Source organism: Gymnoscopelus braueri (assembly GCF_963280865.1).
Source record: "Gymnoscopelus braueri genome assembly, chromosome: 9".
In the NCBI taxonomy this organism is placed as follows: Eukaryota; Metazoa; Chordata; class Actinopteri; order Myctophiformes; family Myctophidae; genus Gymnoscopelus; species Gymnoscopelus braueri.
The window spans coordinates 45946950-45973592 of NC_137610.1; the positions used below are offsets into that span (position 1 = coordinate 45946950).

General features: G+C 40.7%; 1 protein-coding gene across 1 annotated transcript in view; it reads left to right on the forward strand.

Annotated features, from left to right (window-relative positions):
* Positions 1–26643, forward strand: part of mical3a (microtubule associated monooxygenase, calponin and LIM domain containing 3a) — a 116202-nt gene that overhangs the window by 24504 nt on the left and 65055 nt on the right. The window contains exons 2-11 of the mRNA XM_080438744.1: positions 8569–9043; positions 10368–10575; positions 11483–11599; positions 12464–12565; positions 13914–14069; positions 14862–14962; positions 19738–19995; positions 21368–21483; positions 23154–23280; positions 25097–25190. Of these exons, the coding sequence (XP_080294870.1) occupies positions 8759–9043; positions 10368–10575; positions 11483–11599; positions 12464–12565; positions 13914–14069; positions 14862–14962; positions 19738–19995; positions 21368–21483; positions 23154–23280; positions 25097–25190 (1564 nt within the window). The 5' untranslated portion in view covers positions 8569–8758. The remainder of the gene's footprint in view (positions 1–8568; positions 9044–10367; positions 10576–11482; positions 11600–12463; positions 12566–13913; positions 14070–14861; positions 14963–19737; positions 19996–21367; positions 21484–23153; positions 23281–25096; positions 25191–26643) is intronic.

Consider the following 26643-nt stretch of genomic DNA (forward strand, 5'->3'; position numbering starts at 1 on the left):
GTTTTTATTTGTTGACAAAATTGTCAATGTATTTAGTTTTAGTTTTAGTCATCATAGCTTAGTATTTATTTCGTTTTTATTTAGTTTTCGTTAGTGAAAAAAGGTAGTCGACGAACATTTTTCGTCATAGTTTTAGTCGACAGAGGACTTTTAGCCCAACATACTCTGGGTCAGTGGTTCCAAAACTGGGGGTCGGGACCCAGGGGGGGTCCCCAAATTGTTTTGGGGGGGGTCCCCAGATGATTAGCTTAACTCATTCAGTGCCATTTTTTAAAAATATTATATCACCCCTGTGCCAAGGCCAAAAATACTTTGTTAAAAAAAAGTGCTTAGGAAGCGAGATACAGCCTTTTTCAGTAAGATGTTAAACAAGAAGTGAATGGAGCAGCAAATCTTCAAATCATGATATCTTGGGTTCTGATTATTTATTTTTTTGGCAAGGCGCATGGCGCTGAAATCAAATGTCCTATTAATCTATTATTTATTACGAAAAGCTGTTTCCTGAAGGGGAAAACAGGGTGATTAGTTAGAATGCTTGGCAGTATAGTCTCTCTATGTGGATGGCTGCAAGAGAGACAGATATGATATCAGACAGATATGATATCGTATATGATATCGATATATGTAGATAACTTGTCTGGCCTTCTGTTGCTCTCTTGTTTTGATCTCCTTCCCACTTGCCCCCCACCCCTCTTCTTCTCCCCCCCCCCTCTTCTTTCTATGGAAATTAACGTTGCGATGGGAACGATGTACAAAAACGAATTTCACCCACTTCTTTACCTTGTAAACCTGTGATGTGACAATAAAACGTATTGTGAAAAGTATAAGTGCATACAGGGTATCTGCACATTTCTAAAGTTAAAATGCAATGATTTTTAAGAACTTTTTAATACCTAATTGGCAATATTATGTAAGAAAGAGGCAAACATTGTGAAAATAGCCTATCTACAAGCTCACAATGCCTCGCAGTGCGAGGCGTTGTGAGCTTGTAGATCGGCTATTTTCACAATATTTATCTGTGGAACCGAGTCAAAAATGTAATGCCTACCATTCCAAGTGCTTGTCAGTGTGGGGTTCCTCAGTTCAAATATGATTATTTTGGGGGGCTTGCTCTGGGTAATAGAACAGTATGTGGTGCAGTAGTTTCTCCCCTGTTCAGTGGACATGATGCGAGTGTCTGCAGTAGACTAGAGGAGGTCTAATTATAGGCCATGTGTTCTGTTCTCCTCTTGGTCGGGAGATGTCTCCGTTTAGCTGGGTCAGGGTGTTGCAGGCAGCGTATCACAGCAGAACTGTATAGCTGGGCCTTTAATGCGGCACGGTTTGATTTATTTGATTGATTTAACCATGACAGAACACACTAGTCAGCATCTCTCAGCAAGCATTACTCTTTTTCTTCAGCTCCGTTCCCCTTTTTTTACGAGACGCTGAATGTGAGCTCGTAAGAAAAGAACTATGGATAATTTCTTGTAGGCTTTTACTGGTGGTTCGTTTCGTTCCACTGGGGACTTTATTAGAAGAGATGGAATCATATGGATCTGGGACAGCCTGTGATGCCGTTGCTGTTGGCAGAACCCTCCATATTCTAACTTTTTATTTTTTCATAAATTAGCGTTTCAAGCTTGTAGATCTGCTACTTTTGCTATTTTTGAATTTGAATCCTGAAAATTAACAGTTATGGACAGTTTCCGCCCGACAGAGACAATGTTGTCTATGACATTATCTACTGTCTGTTGGACGTATGACTCCATATCAGAGACCCTTTGACTTTCATTACCAAATCAAACTATAAAACATTTGCCAAAACAAAAAACATGCAAATAAGTGGATTGTGGACTGTGGACTACACTGGCAGACAGATCGACAGACAGACCCTTTTCTAGACAGCTCGCCACATCGTTATTTAAGTAAACGTTCTATAGAGGTCTCAGAAGTCGGTCTTCCTAACTTCCAGGACCTGTTATTGAAGTGTGTGTGTGTGTGTGTGTGTGTGTGTGTGTAGTGTGTGTTCTGTGCAGGTGAACCCACAGACTTTATACAGCTGCTGCCATCCATTCAGTTGCTGCACGTTGACTTTACTGTATGTTGATTTAAGTGGGAAGGTAAGAGTCGAGCAATACACACTTCACCACTGAGTCTGACAGACTGTGGGTTGGAGGGAGAGGGGAGACAGGTAGGGTGTTGGAGGGAGTGGGGAGACAGGCAGGGTGTTGTCTGCACTGGAAGTGACTGTGGTGGGAGAACAGACAGACAGACAGACAGACAGACAGACAGACAGACAGACAGACAGACCAATTTGAAAAATGTAAGATTTGATTATAGTTTCTATTTGAGAACATTACAATAAGCAAACAAATATATAGAAATAAACATGTTTTGCGACTGTTATTGTAGACCATTATTGTAGAAAAAAAGTACATATTAAATTGAACTTTAACCACTAACCTTAACCCTTATTCAAAAGCTTTGAAAAATTGCCCCTCTACAAGCTCACAACGTGTCGCAACGTGACGTGTTGTGAGCTTGTAGATCTGCTATGTTTGAAAACTTAGAATAATCGGGACACATTGGTTACATTACATAATTGCGGATAATGATCTCAGCAAAAAAGTCAAACACACACACACACACACACACACAAACACACACACACACACACACACACACACACACACACACACACACACACACACACACACACACACACACACACACTGTGTTAGCGTTGCACTTTCAGAGTGTGGTCTGCCCCACAGAACAGAAAGAACAGAAGGCTGTTTCCACTGCACTGAGGAGTTTGGCAGAGGGTGAAAGAGAGGCCCGCTGACCTCCTGTACCTGCATGGTCTTTCATGGTGTCCTGACCGCTGGGACTGGGCACTGTGTTGCTTTCCATGAGCGAGCCAGGCCTTCCTGGACCCCCCCGCTCCATGGAGAGGCCCAGGCCAGTTACTGAGGTTAAACAGGCAATTGTTCCCCGTTTCCTTTTTCTATCTCGACAGAAACCTCGTATCTCCATATTTTTTACTTTTGATGTTTTTTCGTAAATTAACCCATTTAAACCGGGAACGCGTCTGTGTAACCACTTTATCCATATTTTATAATTTGACTATTAAAAAATAGCAGATATACAAGCTCATAGAACTTGAAGAACTTGTAGATCTGCTATCTTTGAAAAATCATTTAAAAAAATGTGTGCAATATTTTTAAACATTTTTAACTGAAATCTTTGCTTCTGGGGGTCCCTGGAACAACATGTTTTGAGATGGGGGTCCTCGGCTAAATACATATAATTAGGCTATATTCAAAGATTTGCAAAAAAGAAATTCACAATTTTTCAAAAATAGCAGATCTACAAGCTGAGCTATTTTTTAATAGCCAAATAAATCTAAAATGACTTTAGCAATGTTCCTGGATTGAATGGGTTATTCACCCTACTTGATCATCACACACATGCGTCAAAAGTAGCAGATCTGCAAGCTCAAAACTTGGTGCTAAGTGACACGTTTTAAGCTGGTAGATCTGCTACTTTTGCCATTTTTGAATTTGAATCCTGAAAGAATCCTGGACATATGAGGTTTCCACCCGACAGAGACTATCATATCTGTCTCTCTTGCAGCCTTCCAAATAGAGAGACTGTACTGCCAAGCATTCTAACTAATCACCCTGTTTTCCCCCTCAGGAAGCAGCTTTTCGTAATAAATAATAGATTAATAGGACATTTGATTTCAGCGCCATGCCATTAAAATTCAAGATGTTCCGACTACTGTGGAGCAGAACTTTGTTCAAATTCAGTGCGTTCCCAGACTTTCTTTCATTGTTTATTTCAGAGTTCCGCAATGACTAATAAATCACTATCAATTGTGAAAGGATAAATGGATAAATGAGGAAAAAAGTAACTTACTGATACAGTAAGGCATATGCTATGTATAAAAACAGGAAGCCAGGATTGATTGATTGAATACTTAGTTACAGGGTCCCCACGGTCATGAAATTCCTGGAAATATTTTGAAATTGAAAAAAAAATAATCCAGTACTGGAAAAGTTTGGGAATTGATCAAAGGTCCTGGAATTTATCAAGGGTCCTGGAAAAATATTTGGCTATGCATTGTTTTTGGCTATTGATTTTGTTAATACAAAACATTTTCATAAACATGTATAACATTACACGAAATATGTAACATAAGTAGTTTTTCGCCGAACGGGCTGTGTGATGGCATATATTATTTACGGTAAATAAAATAAGTCATACGGATGCCATAATGAGTCTTCCAGTGAGCTATGCCCTAATTTTGCGCGAAATTTTGAATGAAATTGTACTATTCTATATTCTATGCTTTATTTTTGCTACACTGCCTATCTTTGGGCATTCTACATAGGAGTAAGAGACACATTATTGCGCTGAATGATTGTTATATAGGCCTGGAAATTGGGCTAAATATTCTGGAAAAGTTTTGGAAAAGTTTTGGAAATTCATTGCTAAAAATGTGTGGGGACCCTGTAGTTAGTACAGTTCAAGACAAGAGGATTTTAAACCCAAGAAGGCACTATGGCTTTTTTTTTGTTGGGAGTGAGTTGGATATCCTGAATGATGCACATTGTCTGTAGAAGCTGTGAACTTATAGCAATAATATGAGAGGACAATTGATACTTAATATTTTTGCTAGTATAGTACAATGCAAATTACAATGCTAATACTGTCCTAAAACTTTAACTCTATAGTTTACCGTTCTGTTTCTTCAAGGCACTGTACACAAGATAGGCCATTTGAGCCAATCACAATTAGTTTGCGTAATCTTTAGAATGGTTTCCATTCGTGTACATAAACAAACAGCTGGATAAAAAATTTTTTTAAATAAAATTTTCAGCTTGGTGCCCCTATTTTGGGCATTTTGGAAAGTATACAATTACATGGCCGGTTTTGTCATGGTACATTAGTTAATTTGTTAAAGGTACTACTGGTCCTTGTCGGTCATTGCTTTGTATATTTCAGCAATAGGCTTTGTATATTTTATATTTTACGTAATGTTTCATATATGCAATGTTTTTCTTTTTTCTTTTTACAAAGCCTAAAGGCAAACAGAAGTGTAATTGTGTATGTTATATGTTCTGGAATGTTCAGTGCCAAAAACACAATACAATTATTAATCACAAATTAGTTTGACAAATTATTAATCTGTCATACTCATGATGGTGACAGCCATAATAATGCGAAGAATGAAAAGACCCGGCCGTGGTCTCAAAGGTTAGCCGAGCAGCAAACTTCACTTTTGATTTATGACAAATAATAACTGGCAGGTTCCAACAGTATGTTTGACCAGTTGGCAGGAACCTACTAATGGCATAATGACTCATAATAATGCATCATGCAGCTACTATGCACACATGACTGAAGGAGTTTGACACACCTTCCATGGTTCCCAATGGCAGCATTCAATAGTCAATATTTGTATTTGTTACATCTCATAATATAAGAGTACACAAGTAAATTTATTTGGTTTCGGTTCCTCAATATTGTAGCAACAACAACGGTAACAAAATAAATAATTAAGATTAACAGTGAGGTTAGACATGGCTAAGTAACTATGTACAGTACATTAATCATAGTACTTACTTATGTGCACTCACTGTGCAGTATATGTAAGCGTGTGTGTGTGTGTGATTGTAGTTGGCTGACATGCCTGTCAATCTTTCATAAACCATTTAGCATTTTCTGAGCCTACTGTTGGTCTTGTGGATTCGGAACCGCTTGCCTAATGCTTTTGCATTTACAAACCGATGGCAAACACACGCTTCTCTGTGATTTCTTAACACACCGACTCTGAAATTGCTGATCCGGCAAGAGGCTGCGATGGTGCAGATTGTTATGAAAACCATATCGATTGCCGTGTTTGACCAATAAAAATCACATCAGATATTTTGTGCAACAAGGGCCTTGAGAGACAGAGCACAGGCCCACCACCTACAGTACTCCATAAAACATAATGCCCAATCCCTATTGTAAAACAAAATGTTGTTTTCTTCTGATTGATAATTAACACCTGAAAATCTTCTGATTAAAGGCCTTGTGTTGACTGTGTGGACTAGATCCTAAACAGACTTTCTGATTAGTATCTAATATATATCTTTCACATGTTTATGAGGGAACCATGGAAAAACAACAACACTTGAATGTGCATATTCTTGCTCTGGGGGAAGATATCAAAGTCTTCTTGAGGCAGATTTTCTGCTGAGCCACACTTTGGTGAACGTCTAACAGGCAAGGCCAGTTTCCGCCTCGTCACCCCGGGGAATTCTGAAGCAGAGAATTAGCTTGGCAATGATTGTTGATACTCGTTATTCAGCAAGATGATCCGTTCAAACAAGGCTTGGTACAGTCATCACTACTGATAAGGCAGGGCTTTACACACCTCTATCTGCTTACTGTATATCCACTTAGTTTGTTTGTATTGATGTTGTTGTCAGGGCTGACATTTTAAAGGTTGTCCACTCCACACTGGATGGAATGCCTATAAGGGACCTTCTCTCACAGTGGATTTTAGCAGACAGCTGACTAGAGTCTGACCGATGCCACATTGCTGGGTCTGAAAAAATGTCATTTTATTGTATTTAACCATTTAACCCATTAAGACCTGAAGCCGATTCTACAAATGTCTTCTAAATCCCAACAGTATTCTGAAAAACATATGTTTCTATATCAGTGGTGCTCAAACTTTTTCATGTCAAGGACCCCCAAAATTATATGTATTTGGCCGCCGACCCCCATCTCTAACTATTTGGTTCCTACGGACCCACAGAAGCAAAGATTTGACTTAAAAATGTTCACTTTAAAAGAATATATATATTCAAAGATTTGCACACATTTTCACAATTTTTCAAAAATAGCAGATCTACAAGCTCGTAGCGCGGCACTCGGTGCCGCGCTATGAGCTTGTAGATCTGCTATTTTTTAATAGCCAAAGTGTAAAATAATGAAAAAATCCAGGTCTTAATGAGTCAAGCTCCATTCAAAACCTTTCAAAAACAGCCGGAAATTTTACTTCTGAAAACTTTAGCTTATAATGGGCTGCATAAAATACTGATTACATCAAATAATGATGATGGGTCTATCGGCCAGAGACGCTGATATATGGGTCGGGCTGACAAAAGACATCAAAGAACATGAGTGGTACATGAGTGATGTCTTTCCCCCTGGGTATTAAAGGCAGAATAACACAGAACTACACTGCTGCTGCAGGCCATAGAAGCTGATTCTGCAGGAAAAGTTGTAATGGCAGTTACTTTAAGTAAGTTAAACAGATCAGGAAGATGCATGACTGCAATGTCAGGAATCAAACTTCATACTTTTATTGTAGATCTCATCACAGCAGAGAGAGCCTAGTCTCTCTCCAGAGCTCCCCCCAATCTCCCAACACAAATGTCCCACATATACTGGCAGGAGAAGTACACAGAGGTAACAATAGATGGGCTTTATTCCATAGCTGACTCTCACACAGTCGGCATCTTTGAAATAGGTTTGCGTGAGTCGGCTGTTTGTAAGGAGTTTGTCAGGGAGAGAAGTTTGTCAGGGAAGAACAGGTGATGATGTCAACCCCTTTGCAGAGGGTGATAAGTTGCATCTACTGTACTAATACATTAAATGAATCAATACCACAGTGATTGTTATATGAATTTTGTCCACCACAAAGTCCAATTCTTTATGACTCATTGATGAGACAGGAGGTGAAAAACAAGCTGAGGGCCTGTATCTCTGAATCTCTCTGTTGTTGCTGGCTGTCGTATAATTGCTTGCAGTACAGTAACAATTCCGTTGAGATGAACACACAATTGCCTTTTTATTCATAGTGTTTTTCTGAGATGAGGAGCTGTGATTTCCTGTGTCTGGGGTGATGATGCACCAAAGAGATTTGTGTTATTTTATTTGTTGCTGTGTGCTTCTTGTTTGGTGCTGGTAGACCAGTTCTCTTTCTGTGCTCGCCGGTAACTCCATTATGATGGTTGTTTAGAGATCAGTGGTTCTCGAACCTTTTCATGTCAATGACGCAATTCAACTAGGGGTACACTAGTTGGACCAGTCTAATCCAATCCAATCAGGAGAGATAATTTATCAGCTTCAATCTTATTAGTGTTCCAGTTCCAGTTTTGTCTGTCTTCCTTTATTTCATCACTTCCAATTTCACTTGTTCTCTTGTATCCTGTACGAGTTCTCTCACTTGATTGGATAAAGTTGATATCCCGACCTGATTTTCTGTTTACTAATGACACGGAGAGACCCTAACTAAACAAACTATAGCAATGATTACTATCATCATAACAAAGAAATATCATGCAGTATACATTTGAATTTCCTGTTTTTTCTTGAACTGAGCCCTCCATGCAGGATTTATAAAATAAACAACCATTATGATTTAACAATGGATTGAATTTATTTGTTTAGGCCCCCCCTAAGAGGTCTTGCATGTTTGCCAGGCCATCATTGTTAATAAGAATGAGTTTTTAATTACTTAATAAAGGTGAAATAAAATCACATAGTCCATGTTCTTATGTTTTGTTCTTGTCTCCTTCCCAGGATGAGGACGTCTGGAGGAGCTGGTAGTTAAGAGCCCCCCCCCCACCCCTCCCCTCCCAGGCCAGAGCAACTAGAGACAACAGTTCCAGGGCTGGGTGGTGCCGCTGCACCCACAGTCCCCTGCCTGGTGGTGGTGACGACGTGACGGGGCCCTCAGGAGGAGCCTGCCGGTGTCGGGCTCCGCTGGACCATGGGGGACGGGGGCGCCACCGGTGCGGCGGGGGTCGGAGACGGCCCGAAGCGCTCGCACGTCCTGTTCGACAACTTCGTCCACGCCAGCACCTTCAAGGGCACGCTGAAGTCCTTCCAGGAGCTCTGCGACCACCTGGAGCTCAAGCCCCACGAGTACAGGGTCTTCTACCACAAGCTCAAGTCCAAGCTCAACTACTGGAAGGCCAAGGCCCTGTGGGCCAAGCTGGACAAGAGGGCCGCCCAGAAGGAGTACAAGAAGGGACGAGCATGTGCCAACTCAAAGGTGAGACTTACTTGACCACTTTGAACCTGTTTTTGTCATTATAGGTGAAAAAACATAATTAAAAAAGCATTTCAAGAATTTTCAAATATAGGGAAAATAGACCTACAAGCTGTGTGCTTGTACAGTATGTCAGTTATTTTAGCTCGACCCGTGTAGCAAAGTATAAAACAAGTGGTTAAGTACAAGAGACAAGGAGAGAGGTTTGAACTACACACAAAAATATGAAATATGCTTGACAGATAACATTTTCGTGATTTCGTTATTGAAAAGTTGGCAAATGTTACATTACATTTCTCAAGTATAACCTCATTTCTGGATTCTCTGAACTTTACACCAAAGCATAAAAAAATATATAGTTTACCAAGGCACAAATATCATTTGATAAATTCCTAGGTTCTGGAAAGAAGGAAACATAAAATGGATAGAACCCCAAAATGACTTTTTTTCAATTGATTAGTACCCCATGGAGTCATGAATTCATGGATATTTGTTTTGCTTTTGTCGCATTCCTAAGCCAACAATTTGATGACCGGCAGCGGTTCCGGTTCACAAAGGAGACTCTTTGTGTCTCCTACCGGTCCGCTGGTCATGAAATGATTGGCTTAGGAATGTGACAAAAACAAAAACATATTCATGAATTCAAGTCTCCATGGGGTGACTAATAGATAGAAAAATAAAATTGGGTGAACTATCCCTTTTAAATTAGAACACTGGATCATGCTGACGATGGATAATTGTGTTGGCACCAAGTTGGCATTTCAAGCATCTAGCTCTTCCTCAGACAAACGCAAAACAAATAAAACAATGGACAATTCTCTTTCATAAAACCCCTATTTGTTACTAGGCCTGTCCCCGACTAAGGATTTGTTTAGTCGAATCTAATTGGCGACTAATTGCCAATAGTCGACTGGCAGTCGACTACATTTTTTTTGGGGCCAAAATACATTTTATTTCAAAGGGCCAAGTCTACACAGTTTGTTTTGTGTCTCCAGCAGAGTTTCTAGTGTCTCTATCTCGCTCTGGAAGAGGTTGCACATGAACTCTGCAGCCGCACTGAGGCGCTCCAACACAAACAATACCAATACAAAGACGAGGAATAAAAAGAATAAAGTGGAAGTTACGTGTGGTTGCAGGTGTAGACTTGGCCAAAAAACTATTCAAAACATTTTTGGCCACATTTGTTTTTTCTCGACTAGATACGACTAAGAGACACGCAGTCGACTCGGACCCCCCGCGACTAACCAGTCGACTTAGTCGAGGTCAGGCCTATTTGTTACTGTGTCAGATGACGGCAGCCAAACTTTTGTTTTCTCTTCCTCTCCAGTGTCTGATCATCGGTGCGGGGCCATGTGGCCTCCGTACGGCCATTGAGCTGGGCTTCCTGGGAGCCAAGGTGGTGCTTCTGGAGAAGAGGGACGCCTTCTCCAGGAACAATGTCCTCCATCTGTGGCCCTTCACCATCCAAGACCTCAGGGGCCTCGGGGCCAAGAAGTTCTACGGGAAGTTCTGCGCGGGTTCAATCGATCATATCAGTGAGTAGATAAAGATGAAATCTGAAATGCTCTCATATTTTTTGGAGGATGATTTTGTAATAGACTTGTGTAATGTCCAAAATCCTGTCGCAATGTCTCTGATATATCACAACATTCAATATTATTGAAAGTTGTTACTTTACCCTCATTGTGTTGAAGTCTGATGTTTTAGTATCGTAGTGACATTATGGGCCCTATCTTGCACGGCGCCTTACCCCTTATGCCTAAACGTTTTTGGCATTTTTTAACTTTTTTTCAAAAACATTTAAAATAGTGAAAATAGACGATCTACATCGCCACATTGTGAGCTTGTAGATCGGCTGTTTGAATTCTTTTAAAATGTTTTTCAAAATAGTGAAAAACGCCTGAAAGGTTTAGGCATAAGGCGGCGTGCAAGATAGGGCCCTATGTCTACTCTACAGTACATTATGCAGTCTCTTAGCATGAGTGTGTAACTGTACCTTATGCAGTTTATAGCATCAGGGATTGACTGTACCTTATGCAGTTTATAGCATCAGGGATTGACTGTACCTTATGCAGTTTATAGCATCAGGGATTGACTGTACCTTATGCAGTTTATAGCATCAGGGATTGACCGTACCTTATGCAGTTTATAGCATCAGGGATTGACTGTACCTTATGCAGTTTATAGCATCAGGGATTGACTGTACCTTATGCAGTTTATAGCATCAGGGATTGACTGTACCGTATGCAGTTTATAGCATCAGGGATAGACTGTACCGTATGCAGTTTATAGCATCAGGGATATACTGTACCGTATGCAGTTTATAGCATCAGGGATAGACTGTACCTTATGCAGTCATAGCATCAGTGTTTGACTGTCCCTCATGCATTTATTTTATAGTGTCAGGGTTTGACCGTGCTTCCTCTTGGTCTCTTCCTGCAGGTATTCGACAGCTCCAGCTCATGCTGCTCAAGGTGGCTCTCCTCCTCGGCATCGAGATCCACGTCAACGTGGAGTTCAAGGGTCTGATCGAGCCACCCGAAGACCAGGAAACTGAGCGTAAGAGACCCCTGACGACCTGATCTGCTGCAGTTAATCTTAACTAATCGATTATAGAAAATAATCTATAATTTAATAAGATGATCTATTAGTAATCGATCGCTATTTTGGGCATGTAATGATGGTTGAAAGGCTTCAAATTCTTTTCCAAAATAGTGAAAATAGCCGATGTACAACACAAGCTCACAACAGCGCGTTCGATCTGCTATTTTCACTATTATTGCATGACACACAAAGTATAAATTAAAGCGTATATGCGGTTAATCCATTCGTTGATACATTCAAATGATTTTTTTTTAATGCTTCTTGATTAACCCATTCAATCCGGGAACTACAAATGTCTTCTAAATCCTAACAGTTTTCTGAAAACCTTATGTTTCTATATGTGGTTCTCAAACTTTTTCATATCATGTCAAAGACCCCTCAAAATTATGTATTTGGACCCCTCCATCTCAAAATGTTTTGTACCACCAGAAGCAAAGATTTACAAGAGTTACAAATGCTTTAAAAAATATATATTCAAAGATTTGCACATATGTTCATGATTTTTCTACAAACTCATAGCGTGGCACTCGGTGCCGCACAATAAGCTTGTATATCTGCTATTTTTGAATAGCCAAAGTATAAAATAATGGTTATAGCTAAAATCTAAAATGACACAGATGCGTTCCCGGTCTTAAAGGGTTAATCGAAAAAGTAATGGATAGAAATAATCGCTAAGAAAATGCTCCGTAGTTGCAGCCCTGAAGGAGGGAGAGCATGTATGTGGTTGCAGCAGTGCAGCTGCGGACAGAGACAGAGTGGTTGTTGGCTGTGTGTGGAAGCACTTCTGGGCTGATGATTCCATGCGGCGTGTTTTCTCAGGGATCGGCTGGAGGGCTGAGGTCCTCCCCAGGACACACCCTGTCAACGAGCTGGAGTTTGATGTCATCATCGGGGCGGATGGCAGGAGGAACACATTAGCAGGCAAGTACACTTTGGCAAGTCTTGAATTATATAATAGTCTGTCGGATTAGAAACATCATTCATATGTCAAAAAAAATAATAATATATATATATAATTTTTCAGGAGTCAAATTCAAAAAGTAGCAGATCTACAAGCTCAATCAGGAGAGAGCTTGTGGATCTGCTACATTTGATGTTTTCGTGTGACGTTGTAGTATGATCAGGTAGGGTGTTAATTTACGGAAAAAACACAACAAGTTAGAATATATATGGTTTCTGTCCGACAGCAGCGATATTCTGGTGTGTGTGTGTGTGTGTGTGTGTGGGAGAGAAATTGACCTTTCGAAAGTATAAAAGTCCACACAACAGCAATGCAAGTGTTTAGTTACACAAGAAAGAATACCATGTAATTGTTTCGTATTTTTATTCTTTTGAACTATCACTTTGTGTCCAGCACCAGCAATGAACTGGATGTGCGGCCAAGTGTGTGTGTGTACCTTCCCAAGTTCCCATGCACCACCAGTGTGTCCCTAGTACTTGCTCCATCCCTCTTACAGAGATTTTTCCTCAGTGCTTCTCAGCAGAACAGAGCAGGAACTGGTCAATTGGCTTCTTCCTGTATAGAGTGAAGTAGTCCATCCCCTGTAGAGCGCTGTGACCTCTCTCTCTCTCTCTCTCTCTCTCCTTCCTCCTCTGTCTGTTGCATCAATGAAGGGAAGCAGGTTCCCACTGGGATTCAGCATGAACTTATAATACTCACGCAGCTCGAAATACTAGAAAGTGTTTTATGTTTCCTTGACACATCTGGTTGCATTCATGGTAAAAAAAAAGAGCGTATACAAAAAGACGTGGGACATGAGGTTTGCTTCCTCCACTGGTGGCGTCTTTTAACTTAAAGTGATGTAGAACTTTGGCAGAATCTTAGGTTGTATTATATTAAGTCTTTGTTGAATATCTTCATCTTTTGGTCCTGACTCCTGAGCTCTGTGAGCAAGATATTGGAAGTAGCAGATCCAGGTCTCAAAATGAACATCACACTTGTAGAACACATACAAATACTATATGATCATAATAATAATAAACTTTATTTATATAGCACCTTTTTAAACAATGTTTGGGTCTGAGAGGCTAAATCTGAACGGTGGTTCCGCGGCTCAAATTCCTAAAAAATAATGGACCTTGATATGAAAAGGGTTGAAAACCACTGGTGCAGACGGAAAAAAAGTGTTCAGAGTAGTACAGTTGTAACTCCAGTCCGTTTCACTAAGACCAGAGGGTTTAAGACAAGTGGTTCAAATCCATCCTTCATACTTCCTAATCTCGGACCGTAATCCCTTTCTCCTCCTTTGCCCCTTTTTGCTTTCCTCAGGGTTCCGGCGCAAAGAGTTCCGCGGCAAGCTGGCCATCGCCATCACGGCCAACTTCATCAACCGGCACACCTCCGCCGAGGCCAAAGTGGAGGAGATCAGCGGCGTGGCCTTCATCTTCAACCAAAAGTTCTTCCAGGACCTGCGAGAAGCAACAGGTCGGTCAACGCCGGCAGCCTTTTACCAGCGATTGTTGCTTTGGGGTTTTTGGACACGTCGGCATATAAAATGAATGATCCTCTTTAGGGCTCTCACGATTACAAAATTAAGTCGACGATTAATTGTCACTCAAATAATTGCGAGTAACGATTTTTATTGTATTTGGCATTGAACACTGGAACATATGAACAGAACTTTTAGTCTTCGTAATAAAAAATTTCACAGGGCAGTCATGACAAATAACTTAAATATACAAAGACATTATTGACATATTTAGTAATTGTATACATGCTAAAATACCAGAAATAGCTGATCTACAAGTTTACAACGCGTCACTTGTAGATCTGCTATTTCTGCTTTTTTTATATTTGAAAATGGATGAACATTTTTCAACATGGAAACGATTATGACGATTAATGCAATAATAATTGCGATTATCTCAAATATTTGCAATTAGACGATTATGTCATAATTGTGACAGGCCTAGACACGTCAGCATATAAAATGAATGATCTTCTTCAGCCCAGAGTTATTCAGAACCCCAATTAAAGTGCTGGACATTATGCCAGGCGTACCATCAGGGTTTTTTACAGTGCTGACATGGCAGTGTCCCCCCGGGGGCTCTTTGGGTTTGTGCTGTGGGTCGTGTAATCACCGTTGTTGTCCTCTAACGATGTCATTTACAGTGAACGGTTGAGGTACAGTCGACCGTGGAGGCTAGAGGGTGTTTGTTTTTATTTACTGTACAGTACGTGACCGTACCTCTTTTCCCCCCCTTCGGTCTCTTTAAGGAATCGACCTGGAGAACATCGTCTACTACAAGGACGACACGCACTACTTTGTGATGACGGCCAAAAAGCAGAGCCTGCTGGAGAAAGGAGTCATTCTGCACGTGAGTGTGATGATAACAGAAGTGCAAAAAACATGAAGTCTGAGGGATGTGTCACATTTTGCTGTCGGTGTTGTTTTCTCGGAGTGAAGACGCAAATAGTCTGTGCACTGCAGGTTCGTACAAATGCTGACACACATGTGCAGCGAAGTGTGTTAATTTTACTCGAAGAAATGCACCCATTTTTCACTTTCAGAGTTAATCTTTTTTGCCCTCTCTCTCTCTCTCTCTCTCTTTCCCACTTGTTCAGTATCTTGGCCTAGCATCAGACTAAGGCTTGATTTAGAGTTCCTTGTGTGGTGTTGTGCGGCGATAAAAGCAGATCTACAAGCTCACAATGTGTGTGACACGTTGTGGGCCTGCAGATCAACTATTTTCAGCTCGCCACACGACTGGCACAAAAAAGTATAAAACGGGCTTAAAGGGATAGTTCACCCATAAAATGACATTTTTTTTCTATCGATAAGCCACCCCGTGGAGACTTGAATTCATGGATATTTTTTTGTTTCTGTCGCATTTGTTCCAGGGACCCCCAGAAGCAAAGATTTTAGTTAAACAAATATATATTCAAAGATTTGCACACATTTTCAAAAAAAAAGCAGATCTACAAGCTCATAGCAAATAATTTGATTACCGGCAGCGGTTCCGGTAGGAGACACAAAGATTCTCCTTTTTGTGTCCTACCGGAACCGTTGCCTACCGGTCCGCTGGTCATCGAATTATTGGCTTAGGAATGCGACAAAAAACTAACAATATCCATGAATTCAAGTGTTCCATGGGGTGACTAATCGATAGAAAAAATTGTTTATTTGGGATGAACTATCCCTTTAATGGTGTGACCAAGTCCAGCATCAGGACTAATGGTCTGACCAAGCCAACAGCGCACAGAGACAAACTGCCAACTCAACCACGCTTAATTAGCGTTTCTGTCCACATAATAAATGGTAGTTTCCTCAGGCCTGGGCAGCTTTCCACAGGAAACTGGATGCTGCAAAAAGGGAAGCTTTTAGGAACTCCTCTCTCATTGCTTTAGGTTTCTGGCTCTGCAGCGGTTCAGAGGTTACCGAGAGTTTGCTGCGTTGGTGTGTGACGGGCCTTTTGGACCCATTCGTAGATGATTTATGACGGGATGTGATTCATGGTTTTGCCGAGGCTAATCACGGTTATTGCAAAAGCGGCAGATGAATTCCTGGGTGGTACTGTTAATTACTTTGGGGGGTGGGGTGGGTCGTTTAGGATGACAGAACCTTGATCCGCAGCCCACAAACACTCGTCCGGACAATTAATGTGTGCTGGCGAGTTTCGGCACATTTGGTGGTTTCAAAGTTGGCACCTGTGTTTATGTGCATGTGGGATCAGTGCCATTTTCATTAGTGTATATATTATGCATGGATTAAAGTTTTTCAATCATTTGGATTCTATATAAGCCAGCATGTCTTCTAATGGAAGCGTGGCGCACACCGAAAATATATATGAGAGCTTGTAGATTGGATATTTTCGGTTATTATTTTAAGATAAGAGCATTTGAAATGGTCAGACTAGCAACATGTTCAGAAGCATCTTCCATAAAACCCTAATGGTCAAGGATATTTCATAAACACAAAAGTTAAATCCTCAGCAGGAATAATATTATTAAAGCATCACAATTTAACATATTTTGTTAATTGTTTAGGAAACGGCACTAGTGTGGGGTGGGCTCCTTTCATACTGTTTCACAAATCGCACATTATGGACTTGGTCAGTGTTGTATTGGTGAATCTATCTCTGGTGGGACGCTATTTTAAAGACGTCACGCGCACGTCGCTTAACACCTACACTACAGGTCGCACAATGGACAATTGATATGCATCTCAGGCTCATTCCTATGTTAATTCACGCTGGTGTGACAACCGGCAGTCGGCAGCCTTTGTAAACTTTGTTGAGGTGTGAACTTAAGGGTTGTTTTTAATTGATGCGCGCTCCTGCTCAAAAGACTGGTGGGACGGCGTGTTACCGTGTCCCATGACCAATGCATCCCTGGACTTGGTCATACAAACATTTTCAATTGTGAGATTTTATTTTGCTTTAATCCATGTATATGTAATATATATACACATAGGAGAGTGAGAGAGAGAGAGAGAGAGAGAGAGAGAGATGCATGTTGTCACGGACGATGCATTCAAGTTGTCCACGGAACACTTTTCTGTGTACACACTAATGAGGATCACAAGGGTGTGTGTTTTGGCGGGGTGGTGGTGTGGATCACAAGTCAGTGGATTCGCACGAGTCATTCATGAATGACACAGATATTTCATTAAGGAAGGATCTCCCAAAAGTTTCATTGTAATAATATGGTGCTGCTGAGATCTGAGATCAGGTCCTTTTATAGCAATGGAAAAAACTACTCTAGCTCGCTCCTGGGAAAGGGTGGAAGAGAGGAGAGGAGAGAGGGCGAAGGAGGGGGTGGTTGGCAGACAGTTTGCACAGTTCCACCGGGGCAGTGCCATGCCATGAATCACCAACAACACCCATTCATTCAGATCCTCCACCGCCCTCCTCCTCCACCCTCACATCACCAACCAGCAGCTAACAGCCAGCATGGCAAGAGGGCAACCTGGGAGCTTAACCCATTAACACTGGGCAAGCATCTGTCATTTTAGATTTTAACCACTTTAACCATTATATTATACTTTGGCTATTCAAAAATAGCAGATATACAAGCTCATAGCGAACATTTTTAACTTAAATCTTTGCTTCTGGGGATTCTACAGATGTCTTCTAAATCCTAACAGTTTTTTGAAAAAACGTATGTTGCTCTATCAGTGGTTCTCAAACTTGTTCATGTCAAGGACCCACAAAATTATATTTATTTGGCCGTGGACCTTCCCATCACAAAATATTTTTTTCCAGGGACCCCCAGAAGCAAAGATGTTCGCGTAAAAAAAAAATCTACAAGTTCATAGTGCGTGACTTCGTGCCGCTTGTATATCTGCTATTTTTGAATAGCCAACGTATAAAATAATGGTTAAAGTGGTAAAAAAAAGAATCTAAAATGACACTGATGCTTTCCCGGTCTCAATGCGTTAAACAAGAAAGAATGTTCCCCTCGTGGCCCTCTTTAAAAAGATGTCACTTCTAAGGCATGCTGTGATGTGACGCTACATGTTCAAGAGGCTCCTGAACGGCGCAGTTAACAGTTCACTGTAAACTACGGGGGCCTCCATGTAATACACTGACAACAACAGAAGAAAAGAGCTGTCATGTTCAGATATATTGCCATAGCTTTTAGTGGCTGGCTAGCTTGGTAAACCTCAATTGTTCCCTCAGTGCAGTATACTGTATTAAGATGAGAATCTTAAAATAACATTTAGCCACGGCCACTTTTCATTCTCTTGTGTTGCTTTCTCGAATGAAATGCATCTATCCATGCTGCTATGGGGGTAACCGGAAGGCTCGCCCCAAAACACGTTCGCCCCCTTTTTTTTCCCGTGGACCAGCGGTTCTTGTATTCTTGTATTTGTTCCACTGAGGATAAGGTTAGAATTAGAAATAAGTTTAGGGTTAGGCATAGTTTTACTGAGGTAATACGTTTAGGAATAAGGTTAGGTTTTTGCACCGTTTTACTGAGGTTACATTTAGGAATAAGGTTAGGTTTCTTTAGGCATAGTTTACTGAGGTTAAGTTGAGGAATACCAGGTGAATACCGCCGGATTTGCCCCGGGGGCGACTCTGTTTTGGGGCTAGCGTTTTGGTATTAGCTATGGGCGTTTTGCTTGCTGGTTCCCCCAACCAGCAACTGTGCTACCAGGTTGGTAGAGTGGAAATAGGCATAGCTTTTTTTTAACCTTTCTACTTCTTTAACCACTGTAACGCTGGCATCTCTATTTTGGGCATGTCATTATAGCTGAGAATTGTGAAAAATATTCGAAAATAGCTGATCTACAAGGTCACAACACATTGCATAGCAACACGGTTCTAGACTTTTGTATAAAATACAGTAGTGCTATGCTGCTATTTTTGGTGTGTTGCGGAACCAAGTATAAATCGGGCATAACCCTAAACCCATGTGGCTGGTAAAGCCAAGCCCAACAGTAATAATAGATATTAAAGTTATTTTAAGATTAAAGTAAAGAGAATTTGAATTGGTCAAACTAGCAATAGAATACATGTTCAGAAGTATCTGCCATGAAGCCCTAATGGTCTTGGATATTTCTTTATAGCAAGCTTCAATCTGCTTATTGTGCCATTATTGTTTTGGAAACGGCGGGTGTGTGTGTGTGTGGCTTGTAGATCTGCTACTTTCAAAAGATTTCTAAACATTGTATACATTTGTGAAAAAAAACATTTTGATACCAATACTTTTGTACTTTTACTCAAGTACATTTTGAATTCCGGACTTTTACTTGTAACAGAGTATTTCCACATTGCACTACTGATACTTTTACTTAAAGGAGGAGTTCACCCAAAAAATGACTTGTTTTCTATCAATTGCACACCCTATGAAGCCTTGAATCCATGGATTCTTTTTAGTTTTTGTCGCATTCCTAAGCTAATAATTTGATTCCCGTCTCCTACCGGCTAATGTATCCGGTAGGAGACACAAAGTAGATTATTTGTGTCTCCTACCGGAAATACACACGGTCATCAAATTATTGTCTTAGGAATGCCACAAAAACAAAAATAAATCCATGAAATCAAGGCTTCATGGGGTGTGTAATTGATAGAAAATAAGTCATTTTTTGGGTGAACTCCTCCTTTAAGTAAAAAATTGTTTTAAACATTATTTTCTTCCTCTCCAGGACTACTCTGACACAGAGACGCTGCTCTCCAGGGCCAACGTGGACCAGGCCGCCCTGCTCCAGTACGCCAGCGAGGCGGCCGACTTCTCCACCAACCAGCAGCTGCCCGCGCTGGACTTCGCCATCAACCACTACGGCCAGCCCGACGTCGCCATGTTCGACTTCACCTGCATGTACGCCTCGGAGAACGCCGCGCTGGTGCGCCAACGCAACGACCACAAGCTGCTGGTGGCGCTGGTGGGGGACAGTCTACTGGAGGTAAAGTTAAGATAGATTCCAGAGGCTTATGAACTATTCCTGAGATTATCTATAGCCTTGTGAGCAGTGTTGATTTTGACAGCACATTTTTATTTAGTTTGTCTTTTGAATAAATTTCCATTTAGTTTTAGTCATATTTTAGTCACCTGAAATGTTTTAGTTTTAGTCTAGTTTCAGTCGACTAAATATCATACGATTTTAGTCTACTAAAATGTATTTTGGCGGTGCCGTGATGGCGTCGTAATGGCTGATTTTACACTTGGTTGCATGCTGATAATAGCCGATCTACAAGCTCACAACGCATCGCAGCGCGACGCGTTGTGAGCTTGTAGATCTGCTACTTTCAGAGCGTGACACCCGAGCGCAACCAAACATAAAATGACTTGTATTTTAGTTCTACTGGATTTCTCCACTAGTCCCTCCCTAACATTTTAGTCTTTTCGTTTTTATTTGTTGACGAAATTGTCAATATATTTAGTCTCAGTAGCTTAGTCATCGTAGCTTAGTTTTTATTTAGTTTTCGTCAGTGAAAAAAGTTAGCAGACAAATTTTCGTCATAGTTTTAAACACAAAATAATTTTCCAGGCAAATGACCTAAACATCTTTTATTTTATTATTTCTCTTACACAAATCCAGTACTTTCTTTTTTACTATACTGTTTTCTCTTATACAGTAGCAAATGACAATTTGTTTTTAATCAATTCTCTTACAAAGATCCTGTATTTTCTTCTCTTTTTGTTTTTACGCGCCCTCTGCTTTTTGCATAGTGATACATTTTTTTATTAAACCGATTTAAATTGTCACCAGTTTTGAATCGATTTACGATAAATCGTTACATGCCTACAATTTAGGCGTTTTCCAGAGCGTCTTTCAAGTGCGACATTGGAGTAGTCAGAGTAAGGCATGAACTCTAGTCAACAAACAATAAGGTAAATACCGGTAGCCACATAAGTAGAGAGCAGAGAGAACAATGTAGTGCCTCCAAAGTACTGTAACTAGGATACCAGGTAAACAATGAACCAAGCATCTGTCTAAACAACATGCTAAATCTAAATAACATTCTGAACGTTTGTGGTCAGGTAACACAAATCAAATTAACAAAAACATGAGAATAAACATTCAGCATACAGTGTTACCTGCCATAGTACTAAGCTAGCGAGTTGAAAAAAGGTGACAAGAAGGGTATACAAGGAAAGAGAAGTGTGATCCTACAAGCTTATGCACTGCATCGTGATCGTGACACTTCTTTTTAATTTTGGAAGATTTTAAAATGGAAGAAAATCTAACATTTTTGGAACATATTCCCCTGTAATGCCATGCCCAAAAATTGCGACACCAGGGTTTAATGTGTTTTAATGTGTTTAATTTCCAGCCGTTCTGGCCCATGGGTACTGGCATCGCTCGAGGTTTCATGGCAGCCATTGACTCTGGCTGGATGGTACGGAGCTGGGCTCAGGGAAAAGACCCTCTGGAGGTCCTAGCAGAGAGGTGAGACAGTGGAACACACACGCACGCACGCACGCACACACGCGCGATTATGACGATGAATTGTCACACAAGTAATTGCGATTAACGATTTAATTGTGTTTTTGTCGTTGAACACTGAAACATTCAGTATGAAAAAATATATTCATTTCTGTTTGGCTTTTAGGCTTTAAAGTTGCACAGCGCAGATATGACAAATAACCAAAACATACAAAGAAATGACTGACATATTTAATACATTATTATTAGTTTTTTAATGTTTGAAAATATATGAACATTTTTCAACATGGAAACAATTATTATTTTGACCAAAAAATTGCGACTATCTCAAATAATTGCGATTATTCCATTATGTAATAATTGTGACAGGCCTACACACACAGGTTTCCTTTCTCTCTCCATCCCCTCAAGACAAAAACACATATGCATCGCACTCACATGCATGTACATACATGTAATCCATCACACACACAGTCAGTCACACATGCACACACACGTGTGTACACTTATGCATGCATAACACACTCAGTCACGCGTGCACACGCCACCACCTCCTCTCCGTTCAACACACCCTGTTGTTATCTGCTGAGTGCTTGACTATAGAAATCAATGTGCCTGCATTGGATCTTGGATGTCAGTCAGTGGCCGTGCTTGCTGCTGGTACTAATGGGATAATAAGCTTGTCATGAGCGCTGGTTGGAATGTGACCGTTCTACTGATAGCTCTCATGTGCTACATCAGTGGTTTTCAACCCTTTTCATGTCAAGGTCCATTATTTATTCGGCATTTGAGCCACGGAACCACCGTTTGATGAGATTTAGACTCTCAGACCCAAGATTTAAGAATATTTTGTTATCGTTGGATATGATTTTGTGTACAGTTCCATGCTGTATTGATGTTGGTACCATAGGAGAGATAACAGGCAAACATTGATCAAAAAATAACAATTCTTTCATTAAGTCATGCAGATGTTTAACAATAATTTAACTCTCGAGAGCGTAAAATGAAACCAAATGGACCCGTAAAGGTCCATTTTGGTTTCATTTTACGCTCTCAAGAGTTAAATATCTATAATGGTCCATTTGGTTACCAACTCTCCATCATTTAGCTGGGGACCACCTGGAACCCCCACAAGGACCACTTGGTGGTCCCCGGACCACTGGTTGAGAACCAGATGCCAGATTGAGAAACAGATATCATGGGATCATTACCAATAGGGCTGCCACTATTGATGAACTTCGAGTAACTTAGCGAGTATTCAGATCCAAATCAAAACGAACAAGAAGCGTGTCTTTTTATATGTACTGAATATATAGCTTTATATATCAACGAATCAACGTAAATCCATTTTAATTGATTTCTTTTAATCAATTATTTTATTCATTTTTAAAATTTTTATAATTGATTAAATTGATTACTTCTATTAACTGTTGCAACCATAATTACCATTCCCTCTACTTTGATGGTTTTTACATTCTGGTGGTTTGACATTGTTGAGCCGTGCAAACTTTTGTTTAATCTGGAGTGTTGCGGGCATTCTGCTTGGCAGTGCTTTCTCTCAGTCAGGGGGGTTTACCATACTTTTCCCTCAGTCAGAATAACACTTTGTTGCTCATCATGTGACGAAGACGATAGATTGTTGTTTAGATCTTCTCTTTTCCTCTGTAATCTAGGGAGAGCATATACCGCCTGCTGCCTCAGACCACGCCGGAGAACATCAGTAAGAACTTCAGCCACTACAGCGTGGACCCGACCACGCGGTACCCCAACATCAACCCCAACTTCCTCAGGCCCAACCAGGTGTGTGGCGAGTTGATACACTGTCACTGTGGAAATCTACCAGCACAACCTCAGGAACAAAGACTTAGAACTTAGAATCTTAAAACACGCATGCAACATTGAATACAGACATACTTTGGTACAAACCGACCCTCAAATGATTTCTGCCTGTCTTAGACTTAGACCAGGGGTGGGCAACTTTGATGATGGAGAGGGTATGGGCTTAAATTAATGCCAAGAGGGCCAATATTTCCACACTCACTCCAGAGGGCCACATTGCATATAATGTCGGGCAGACACCCCCGTATTTTATTTCGCCATTCTTTGTCACACAAAAGTAGCAAAAATAGCAGATCTACATGCTCAAAAGGCGTTGCTGTGCAACGCGTTTTGAGCTTATAGATCGGCTATTTTAGCTATTTTTGAATTGGAATCCTGAAAAGTAACATTTTTATTTAATTTAAAATGCATTTAGTTATACTTATGTTAACTTTATGAACTTAACTCACTGAGTGCCAGAATTATTTCTGGCTATGTTGTCCCAGTGCCAGAGATTTTTTTCAAAGTAAAAAAAAAGTGCTTAGGAAGCGAGATACAGCCTTTTTCAGTTATAAGTTCAACAAGGAGTGGATGGAGCTGCAAATCTTCAGATAATGATATATTGGGTTCTGAAATCCCCCCCCCCCCCCCCCCCAAAAAAAAAAAAAACAACACTATTTTTTCAAAAACACGTGATTGGCACGTTGCACCATAGCGGTAAAACACGTGAAACACATGAATAGCACTCAATGAGTTAAATACAAATACATTGGACATAAAAAAGACAATATAAGTGTAATACTAGTCATTAAGCTACTACTATAGACTAAAGTAATTCAAGTGGGTCATGTTTGGAATTGTAACAGCTGAAATCAATAATATCAGCATTCCGATATTAAACTGTGGGCCGCATTAAGTGAAGGTGGGGACCCATGTATGACTTAGACTGACCAAATCCTCAGCACCTACATGTATATACTACAGCTGACACCCCATGTGACAACACATTCTTTCTCAGTATGGCGTCATTCTATTCGTGTACCTAAACTATCTGTTCTGACACCTATTTGTTTTGACAAGGACACATGGTAGTATCTCAGCTGCCTAAGCCTTAACTACAAAACTGGTTTAACTGCAAACTGGTCACACTGATACAGAATTAAGAGTTCTAACGGATTTACTTATTCAGAAAACCTGGGCAACACCAACACTGTATCTGATTTACTTCTATATTACTGGCAGTTTACTGAAAAATGGACTGGACCTCTCTGTGAAATGTAAGTGTTAAAGGTGCTACAGACAACAGTCGCCCACTACATGTCACAACCCCTCAGTCTGCAAAAGGTTCCTTATTTCCAGAGTCTATAAGGAAGCACTCATGCGTTGTTATAGCACGGCGTTTGGACAAAAACAACTACCTTCTCCAATGAAAACAGAAGCAACGTGATTAATGGAGACCATCAGCTTGCAGACGTAAACCAACGTGTGGTCCAAAAACAATGTTGGACCACACAAAGTTGTTAAAATGATTATTTCACAATTTAAATAATTTACTTTTATTAAATGCTCTGCAGATGTATTCTTGTGTTTTTATTATTCGTCTAAATGAAATATTTAAGTGATAAATTAGACCTGAGGAAGACAAAACATTGGGGAGTGTAAAGACTACTTTTAGCTGGGGTCGCATCCACATCGGGTCGCATCCGGGACACATTGTGAGCTTGTAGGCCAGCTATTTTCGATGCCCGACACCGACGAGGTAAGAATTAGGTTTACGTCTTTTTTTGTGTTCTTGCAGGTACGCCAATTCTTTCACACGGGGCAGAACATGGAAATGTGCATTGAAATGGAGAATGTGATCAACGTGTCCACATCCAAGCTGGCCAGGAATGGTTCGTAACATTCACGTTATTCCATATTTTTCCACATTCCAAATGAAAAATAAATAAATCCTCCAGTGTTCATTTAAAAGGTAATTTCACTTTAAAACACTTCTGGGGTCATTTTCAGGTCTACTCTGACTAAAGTTCTAAACGGACCTGAAGATTTAGGGCCGGCATGAGCAATTACCATAATTTTAGCCCGAAAATTGCCAGTAGGCAGCGCCAGTGGCCCAAATTATAGTAGAGTGAGTGTGAGAGAACGGACTTTGGAAATTGCAGCTTCACGTGTTCAGTTGTTCATTCAAAACATGTGAAGTTGCACACAAAATAAAATAAAATCCTTGTCACACCACAAGCCAAGCTCTCTCTCTCTCTCTCTCTCTCCCTCCCTCTCTCTGGCTGCTGTTGTCTGTAATCTATACTTTGTCCTACAACGATCGCGCTGACTCGTGCACAGAACCCAGTAGCAGATCTACAAACCCACAATGGGTGGCATCCACGTCGCATTCTGGGCTTGTAGATCTGCCATGTTTGGTGCGCAACACCGCCATGCGACAAAGATACAAATCAGGCTTTTGTCTGCCTCACTCCTCACTCTGTCTGATTTTTTTTTTTTAAAGATATTTTTGGGGGCTTTTATGGACAGTAGGCTGACAGGAAATGGGGAGAGAGATGGGGGGAGAGACACACAGCAAAGGTCGTCAGAGCGGGAGTCGAACCCGCGACACGCTGTTAAGCTGGATTATCAGCATAAGTGGTATGCGCCTGGACCGCTAGGCCAGCGGACGCGCCACTCTGTCTGATTTATGACTCATTTAAGTAACCGATCTTCAAATTCACAAGGCGTTAGATTGTGATGCATTGTGAGCTACAGTAAGCTTGTAGATCGAATCGAAAGTACCTGCTTCTGATGACTGATATTGTCCTTCGTGCATGGGCCTCATGGATTTCATGCCTGGACTCCCTGATGCAACATTACATTATAGAAGATATTCACGTAATTAAATGAATAAAGGAAACATTAAAGGTATCATGACATTCATTTTCACTTTTTTTATTTTCAATGTTTTATTTGGGGTTTTATGACCTCAATTACACCCAAAAAACCTGAACTTAAAACATTCAGTGGATTTTCTGTGGTCTGGGGTTTTCTGAATAATTAGGCTGAAAAGTAATCTGAGCTTGGCCCTTCGACAGTGAGGTCACTGTCGAATAATCCCGCCCACTCTCCTCCTCGCCCCTCCCCTATCCTTTCCTTTGGGGGGGGCGGAGCAGAGGCGATGATTGACAGGCAAAATCCCTCACCAGCGACACCCGCAGGCAAAGATTTCTTTTTTCATTGCAGTTGAAAAGGCTTTAGAAATGTGAGAGAAAAACACCTGCCATTGATCACTGGAATGGAATTTTCACTTAAAACTTTTTGTACACTTTTGAAGGACCAGGACAAAGACTTTGAATGTGG